This window comes from Astyanax mexicanus, chromosome 7 (assembly GCF_023375975.1).
Source record: "Astyanax mexicanus isolate ESR-SI-001 chromosome 7, AstMex3_surface, whole genome shotgun sequence".
Taxonomy (NCBI): Eukaryota; Metazoa; Chordata; class Actinopteri; order Characiformes; family Acestrorhamphidae; genus Astyanax; species Astyanax mexicanus.
Window position 1 is genome coordinate 37,656,300 of NC_064414.1, and position 9,107 is coordinate 37,665,406.

The following is a 9,107-nucleotide window of genomic DNA, read 5'->3' on the forward strand; positions in this document are numbered from 1 at the left end:
GCTGCCCACTGCTCCAGGTACAAGTCCTCACACTGTGTGTGTGTGTGTGTGTGTGTATGTGCTAGTGTGTTAACTAAACAGATTAAAATGAGTCAAAAGTGAGTTTATATTTTCTATATCTTTGCAATAAAATAATTTAATTATTTAGTATACAAGATATTCCTCAATTAACTTGTTTTTAATCATAGTACATCCTTATTTTTTTTACCGTTCTTATTTTTCAATAAAAGCCCCTTAATGCGCAACATGGGTCAAAAATTATTTCATTTTCTGTTAATTCATGTATGGCTGAGTGTTTCTATGAGTGTTTTTATTTTCCTTTATTACTTTATGAAGAAGAAGCTTTTGTATTTCTACATCAGTTTTATTCTCGTAATATTACAACTTTATTCTTGTAATATTACAACTTTAATCTTGTAATATTGTGAATTTAATCTCGTAATATTGTGAATTTAATATTGTACATTTACAACCTTATTTTCGTAATATTACAACTTTATTCTTCTAATATTACAACTTTAATTTTGTAATATTGAGAATTTAATCTCGTAATATTGTGAATTTAATCTTCGTTATATTACTTTATTCTTGTAATATTGCAAGTTTAATCTTGTAATATTATGACTTTAATCTCTTAATTTTACGACTTTAATCTTGTCATATTACGACTTTATTCTTGTAATATTGCGACTTTCATTTCGTAATATTACGACTTTAATCTCGTAATTTTGCGACTTTAATTCCGTAATATTAAGACGTATTCTCGAAGTAAACCGTTTTTATTTTTATTTTTTTAAGAGTGGCCCTAAAACGCCGCCGTAGAAAACCCGTCTGGTTGCTGTGTATATTTTCCAGAGGCCGGGCTTTTATTTTGAAGTAGTCCAGATGAAGCCCAGTCGGAAACGGCCCCCATATTTTTCTCTGTTGTTCCGTGTTTTGTGCCCCGTGGCGTTTAGTTCCCACGTTTGTTTTGCAGAGACTGGAGGATATCCTCTCCGTTTAACGCCGCGAGCAGCAGCGCGGGATCCGAGGTAAGCGAGCGCCGCCGCCGCTGTGCTGAGTTTTATTCAGTAAATAACTTGTAGCGGAGAGTTAGTGAGGGGAGTGAGCTGCTGCTGCAGCCTCTCTCTCTCTGTGTCTGTGTTCCTGTAGCTCCTTCAGCCAGATCATCAGCTGCCTCTGTATTCATATAACATTTAAACACAATATTTAACCAGCTCATTCTGTAGCAGCGACCGACAGACATTCATTCTTCTGATTTGGCATTGTCAGCGCGTTAGATTAACCAATAACCCTAAGTGCTTTTATTGTTCCTCAGATCGATTTAAAAGTATTGTTTGACCAAGCTTTATATAAGCTGCATACATGTAAAGTCTCAGGTCTCTTATAGAGATAAGAAACATTTATATTTAACTGGTGCAGCACTTTTCAAAATAGAGAGCTATTAACCCATAACAGACCAGACCCATTTATAAATATTGATACTAAGATCAAAATTAAATCACCTAAATTCAGTGAGCAGCTCTTTCGTGATTTTTATTGTGGGAACATGCCTCTGTATTTAAAACATTTCTCCCAAATTCCAAATAAAAATATAGTAATTTAGAGCATTTATTTGCAGAAAATGGGAAATGGCTGAAATAACAAAAACGATTCATTCATATTCATAAAGTTTTAAGAGTTCAGAAATTAATATTTGGTGGAAAAATCCTCACAGATTTCATGCATCTTGGCATGTTCTCCTCCACCAGTCATATACATTGCTTTTTAATAACTTTATTCCACTCCTGGTGCAAAAATTCAAGCAGTTCAGCTTGGTTTGATGGTTTGTGATCATTCATCTTCCTCTTGAATCAAAAAACTTGTTTTATTTTTTTCCAGAGCTGTAGTATATACTTATGTACATGTTACATGTTAATTCTCAGGTCCCATTTTTTTGCCTTTGAAACATTATATTAAACTAATACAGTACTCTTTAAAACAAAGAGCTGTTAACTCATGGGATCCCAGATCAATTGAATATTAGTACCAAAATAAAAAAGTGAATCAGATCAATTCAGTGAGCAGCTCCCTCATGATTTTCTTTTATTGTGGGAACATGACTTATGATTTTAATCAAAAAATCCTGATTACAAGTGACACAACCAGTTTCATAACTGGTATTTTAACATCCACCTCTAGAAATCAGGTCAGGACTAGTTATATGGAATGTTTTCTCGTGGGAACATTTAATGAAAGCAATTGTTCAAATGGTTGAAACAGAGACCTGCTGAATCAATAAAATACTCCTACATTCTGTAAATAGGTCTGATAGTAATGCTCTCAAGATGTTCAGTATGTGTCTCTGTGACGTATATCATCATGGGCTAAAACTGTTATAGGTTAAAACTGTGCATTTTTCATTTATTTGTCACCCAGTTTTAAAAGAATTAGTTTATTAACTACCTGTAACTAACTGTTATATTTTTTATTTTGTTAATGATTAGGGAAACACCACAGCCAATGGCTGCCAAATAAAACAGAACATTTATTTTAGTGAACAGTGATTATTTTATTTATTTATTATTTATGTTTTGGTGTTGTGTATGCTGGGTGTTAATGTTTATTGTTCAATAAAATAGTTAAACTGTGGTTTTGCAATTTCTTGCTTTTTGCTTTGAAAAGCAAGACAAGAGTTGGGTTAGGACTCCACGATATTAAAAAAAAAACTCAAATTGCAATTGTATTTATTCCACACATAATATTGTGATATTTAAAAAATACAGGAATTTGTCTCAAATTAATAACAAAATAAAATAAATATTATTGGACAGAAGGAATCTGCTTATGGTAGACATGTCATAGAAAGAAAGTACAGCTATACAAAGCTATGCTTTTAAAATAATGCTACTCTTAGCACAATATGGATTGTTTAAAATCCCAACATAAGTGTTTGATGATGTATTGTGTACGATACATTATGTCACACCAATACTTGGTATTATAAAGAATAACAAAGAATTAGCTTTTCGTCTTTCTACCAAATTGCGATAAAAATAATACATTTCTTGTTGCCACTAAGTCTTTTTTGTAAGTTGAGCTGGCATTTTTTTTCTGCAAGTCCTCCAGTGTTCCTAAAAACTTAAAATGGTCTATGTGAATTGTTTCCCTCACATTCTCAACTGTTGTCCACACAGTGGCTGTATTTCCCAACACAGTCTTACGAGATAGATTGATTCAGATCTGCTGTTGTTTATGAGATGACTTGATCTTTCTTACACGCTCACTCTCTTTAGCATAGTCACATGAGGATGATTGTGGTAGATTGTGTATGGTTCTGTTGGCACATCAAGTAACAGTTTTTTGGTTGTTGGCTAATTCACTTCTTTTTAAATGTTCCCCCCATGTTTTTCAGGTGGCACCTTCTTGTTAAACAGGACCACGCTTGAGATGAGCACACAGGCTTGTCAGTGGTGTTTTTGCACATTTCTGAGAAATCTAAATATTTATACGGGACTGTCTTAGGAATGCAGCATGACTACAAAGGATGTGTGACTTTGCTGCACTCTGCCCTCGCAGTTTCCCTTTTCTGTGGAAATCGTACATCAGAGGATGAAGATTTTATAAATGATTCTTGAAATAGCCCTTTATTCTCCTGAAGTGAGGTTTTGCCAGAGCAGAAATGAAAAAGAGACGTGGTTGAAGAACAGCTCCCAGTCTCGCAGCGATGCCCCGGCGAGGGCTGCTACTGCAGGGCCGGGTGCGCTGGCTCCTCCTGGGTGTATTCTTGCTGTTTGTGTTGCTGTTCTTTAGCTACCTGCTGGAGTGCACTCCTCCTGCAGATGTAAGTCATGTGTTACCTGGCCTTGGAGGGGAGCCTTATGGGAAGGAGTATTACCAGGCTCTGCTACAGGAGCAAGAGGAGCGGCACCTCAGTCGAGCTGCCAGCCTCAAACGACAGATTGCACAACTCAAACAGGAGCTACAGGAGATGAACGACAAGCTGAAGACCCTGCAGGAAAAGAAAGAGGGCCCAGGGCCACAAGGCCTGGTTGATGGCAAAGATCAGGAACCTGGTGACCTCCTGGAATTCTTGCATTCGCAGATCGATAAGGCAGAAGTGAGTACTGGGGCAAAGCTTCCCAGTGAGTACGCCTTAGTGCCCTTTGAGAGCTTCACCACTACGAAGGTTTACCAGCTGGAGATGGGCCTCACTCGGCATCCTGAGGAAAAGCCCGTACGGAAAGATCGTCGAGACGAGCTGGTGGAGGTGATTGAGGCAGGTCTGGATGTTTTAAACAACCCAGATGAAGAGGACGGTCAGGAAGACGACATGCCCATGCAGAGGCAGACCTTCACAGACAGCCACTTTGTTGAGGGTAAGAACTTTGGAAGTTTGGCTCCTGGTAATGGTGTGAGCACTGTGTTTCCATTTGAGTAATGATGGAAAAGTAATGATGGTTGTGGTTAAAAATATTGCGTAATTCTGGACATTCTGTTTACTCTGTGCTTCTCAGGGCTTTATAGGACTGAGCGGGACAAAGGCACCCTGTATGAACTCTACTTTGCGAAGGAGAATTCTCATGAATTCCGTCACGTCACCCTCTTTCGTCCCTTTGGTCCCCTGATGAAAGTCAGGAGTACATCTGTGGATACAGCCAGCACAATCATTAACATTATTGTGCCTCTGTCAGGCAGAACTGAAGCATTTGCCCAGTTTCTACACAACTTCAGGTGAGGATAGTGGCTTAAATTCTATAGAATAAGCTAATTAATGGTCAGTGCAAGTTATTCTAGTACAGCTGTGCTAAAGAGCACAAAAATGTAATGTAGTAAAAACTATCGGTACTAGGCCTCAGAATAATCACGTCATTGACATATTAAATAAGTGGTGAAATTGGTGTAAATGAGCTGTTATGGCTACTTAGTTTGTTTATTCATATTATTATATCAGTGTGATAAAATGTTCTAAAAATGAAAGTAATATTGTGTATCACAATATGTTCTATGACAATATACCGTCCAAATATAAAATAGTTATTGTCACGGCCTAATAAACAGTAATTTTTTGGCAGGCTTGAAGGTGGAGCTTGTTGTAGAGAGAGGCATTGTGATTCCTTGTTCTTTATAATACACTGTACACTATATAATACATCCATTAGCAAAATCTAGACAAAATATATGAAAATTAAGGTGGCTGTGATTTTATAATAAGCAAAAACAAAAAAGGCATGCAAATTGTCTTAATAAGATTTCTTAAAACAAGCAATGTCACAATATTAGAGAAATAAGACTTGAATCCAGCTAAAATCACAGATTTTGTAGCTTACATTTAGACACAAAAATTAGAATAGCTTGACTGGTTACTTATTTTTTATTTGGTGCTTATTTTGAGTTCAAATTATTTAAAATAAAGTGAAACTTCTACATTGCTAAGTAAGACCAATTAAGATCATTATTCCTAAAGTAAGCTAAATAATTTTACATTTACAATGAAAAATCTTATCAGAGGGGGAAAAAAAGTAAGATTTATTATTTGAAATTAGATTTATTTTTTTCACTTGCTAAGATTTAGGTTTTTGCAGTGAAAGTCTGATGTGTGTTGTTTTTTTTGCAGGGAGGTTTGTATACAGCAGGACAAGCGTGTGCATCTCACAGTAGTCTACTTTGGGCAGGAGGGTTTGCAGGAAGTGAAGTCGTCCTTACGGAAAATGTCCAGGTTTGTGCTCTGAAAGGAACCATTTTCAGGACAGCCAGTTAAATATAAACCCACAGGTAGGCGGACAGGGATGGCAGCTGCTATCAAGCTGCTATAAATACCCAAACAAACTTGCCACATTTGGAAGCCTCCTTGTATAACACTTCTCGTCTAGAGTCATTTTAAACACAGGCTGTTTTCAAAAACCATGAAATTCTGTAATATTAACAGTGGTGTTTATCTAACTGTGACTGCAAACTGTGTTTCCAGTGAGGAGAGCTTCACCAACTACACCCTTATCCCCGTGGATGAAGAGTTTTCTCGTGGAAGAGGGCTGGACATCAGCGCTCACGCGTGGAAGAAATCGAGCGATGTGTTGATGTTCTTCTGTGACGTAGATATTTACTTCACACTTGAGTTCCTCAGCACCTGTCGACTCAATACAACCCCAGGTACGTCATTTCAGCAGCTTGTTTTGAGGTGTAAACATGAATAGCTTTGATTTTCTATTTGGATTTAATTGTTATGTATTATTATTCATTTGTGTTTGGCACAGAATTGCAGTATTACAAACTTGCAGACTGGACAGCCTCAGGCTTTTCTTCTTTTGTGTTGTTTTATTGTATTTTTTAAATACTTTTTTCATCCATGTAACTTTATCTATACATGTGTCCCATTTCTTCCATCAAGGCAAGCGAGTCTTCTATCCAGTAGTTTTTAGCCTGTACAATCCTGCTATAGTATATGGAAATCTTGAACTAACTCCACCTATTGAACATCAGCTGGTACGTAACCAGTTCATTTGCATGTGTAATTACATTTGTGGAACATACAGCTCTGGAAAAATTAAAAGATCACTTCAGTTTCTGATTTTGCTATTTATAGGTATATGTTTGAGTAAAGTGTACATTGTTGTTTTATTCTATAAACTATGGACAACATTTCTCCCAAACTTAAAATGAAAATATTGTTGTCATTTAGAGCATTTATTTGCAGAAAATGAGAAATGGCTGAAATAACAAAAAAGCTGCAGAGCTTTCAGACCTTAATTAATGCAAACAAAACAAGTTCATATTTATAAGTTTTAAGAGTTTAGAAATCCAATATTTGGTGGAATAACCCTGGTTTTAATCAGTGTTCATGCATCTTGGCATGTTCCCCTCAACCAGTCTTACACACTGCTTTTGGGTAACTTTGTCACTTCTGGTGCAAATATTCAAGCAGTTCATCTTGGTTTGATGGCTTGTTATCATCCATCATACTTTTGATTATGTTCCAGAGGTTTTCAATTTGGCAAAATCAAAGAAACTCATAATTTTTAAGTGGTGTCTTATTTATTATACTCTATTATGTCATATATAATATAAAAATATAATACATATTTTATTGATGTACCAATATGAATTAAATATTTGTATAATGTTATTTGTAGAGTCATAAAAAAGATGCTGGATTCTGGAGGGATTTTGGATTTGGTATGACTTGTCAGTATCGCTCAGACTTCCTCGACATAGGTAAGATCCGTTTCTTTTCAAAATGAGTAACTAACGAACATATTTAAAAAGAAAATAATACTAATTTAAAAATCTTTTCTTTGTTTTTTTCTGAAGGAGGATTTGATCTGGAAGTAAAAGGCTGGGGAGTGGAAGATGTCCACTTGTACAGGAAGTATCTGCGGAGCGACCTGATAGTGATGCGCACTCCTGTATCTGGTCTCTTCCACCTGTGGCATGAGAAGCTGTGTGCGGATGAGCTGACTCCAGAACAGTACCGCATGTGCATCCAGTCCAAGGCTATGAATGAAGCCTCCCACTCCCACCTGGGCATGTTGGTGTTTCGAGAAGAAATCGAAAACCATCTTCGCAAACAGGCCTACAAGACTCAGAGCAGAGCAGCAGAGGATTGAGCTGGTTATTAAACCTGCTGAAGCTAAAGCACACTGTTGTTAGCCAATTGAGATTTATCTAGATTTTGTTAAATCTGAACTAATGCAAAAAAAAAATGTGCATGAACTAAAACATGGTTTGAAAATAAACTCGAGACTCCACATAAGGATAAAACACGGTTCATACCACACTACAACACAAATCATGCTAATTGAAGTGCTTTATGTAAACATTTCAAAGATGTGGACTTGATAATGTGATTTCTCTTCTGAAATCTCTACAAAAGGTCAGTTTACCTTTATGTTAATGTGAGTATTATTAATGGATGTACAAATACCATTTCAGTTGGTGCTTTAATGTTCAAAGCACATTATAAATGGCCTAATATAGGCTTCTAGCAGAACTAAGAGTTATGCAGTTTTTGTAATGATTTTTTTAAATAATAGAGCCATACTGGTACTTTTTTATTTTGTTTCAGAACTCTTGCGCTGTGATTAAAGGGTCCAGGTCTGTATATCAGTGTTAATGCAACTGAAAGAGACAATCAGTTTCATGTGAAATGGATGGGAACAAAAAAAAGATTGTTGGTGAATGAATGAGCAAACTGGTTTCTTTTTTTTTTTTTTTTTCCCGCCCTCTCAACCCTTCTTTTCTGTACTTTGTTTAAGCATGACCAATGACTATTCAGCAATTGTCAATTTCAGCCTTTGCACTGTGGTTAACGACACTGGTTAGTGTCTTTTGTTGGAGCTCACCCAACTGTAGATAGTCAAACGCTGACGTCTCCAGCTCTTTCTTAAAGCTGGTTTAAAAAAACTGCTAAACTGCTGATAGTAGTTAATACTCACAAATTAAATAGTGTCAAACAAACGTAAACAAGGCTGTTTGCTATAGTTTGAAATGCAACTGCATGTTAAAATGGTCAGTGATGAATTTCTCACACTTTTCTTACAAAATAAAGAAAGAAAGAAGAGAGAGTCTATTGTTATCTTCATTTTCTCAACATTCAACATAAACATTGCAGGTAGTTCCTGTTTATTCACATTAGTCTATATAACTGGTTTTAAGGAGTTTTGGGCTACACACACAGCAGGTAAAAGTGTCCCAAATCAAGTCTTGTTCATTATGAGATATAGATGTCTCATTTGTGCTATAGTGTGAACAGCAAAAAACCCATAATGACATTTTTAGTTGGTATTAAAATGTGATACTTCTCTGCTATGCACTGACGTGACTCCATCTAAACAGCTGGATAAGAATTCATGCCACCATATCATATAAAAGGGGAAAGGGGGGACAGCAGTGAGGAAGTATAACGTGCCCTTTTTACAGTGAGCTCAAGCCCAGCTGTTATGCACTGGAACTACTTGACAGCTCTTAAAATACTTCTGAAAATGAAACAAATGTCATGAGAAGCTTAAACATATTAGATTTAGTGACAAAATCAGATTTGGACCACTTTTCCCTGCTGTGACTGTGAACATAGCCAATCATAAGCTTTTCTGAATTGGTCTCCATGTAATCTGTTAGAAAGATCTCTTAGT

The 9,107-nt window shown here is 36.3% G+C and overlaps 1 protein-coding gene across 1 annotated transcript; it reads left to right on the forward strand.

The window, feature by feature from the left end:
- Positions 1-884: 884 nt before the first annotated feature.
- On the forward strand, positions 885-8,536 carry csgalnact2 (chondroitin sulfate N-acetylgalactosaminyltransferase 2). The gene is made up of 8 exons (XM_007252245.4): positions 885-1,031; positions 3,395-4,358; positions 4,497-4,713; positions 5,597-5,698; positions 5,948-6,129; positions 6,368-6,462; positions 7,110-7,191; positions 7,288-8,536. Exons 2-8 carry the CDS (start codon positions 3,707-3,709, stop codon positions 7,581-7,583), a joined length of 1,626 nt encoding a protein of 541 aa, XP_007252307.3. The 5' UTR covers positions 885-1,031; positions 3,395-3,706; the 3' UTR covers positions 7,584-8,536.
- Positions 8,537-9,107: the final 571 nt, after the last annotated feature.

Excerpts from the sequence above, each read along its gene's own strand:
- csgalnact2 (XM_007252245.4), top strand. The coding sequence starts at position 3,707 with ATGCCCCGGCGAGGGCTGCTACTGCAGGGCCGGGTGCGCTGGCTCCTC. Across the intron at positions 4,359-4,496 it reads AGACAGCCACTTTGTTGAGG|GGCTTTATAGGACTGAGCGG; the intron begins GTAAGAACTTTG and ends TGTGCTTCTCAG. Across the intron at positions 5,699-5,947 it reads TCCTTACGGAAAATGTCCAG|TGAGGAGAGCTTCACCAACT; the intron begins GTTTGTGCTCTG and ends CTGTGTTTCCAG.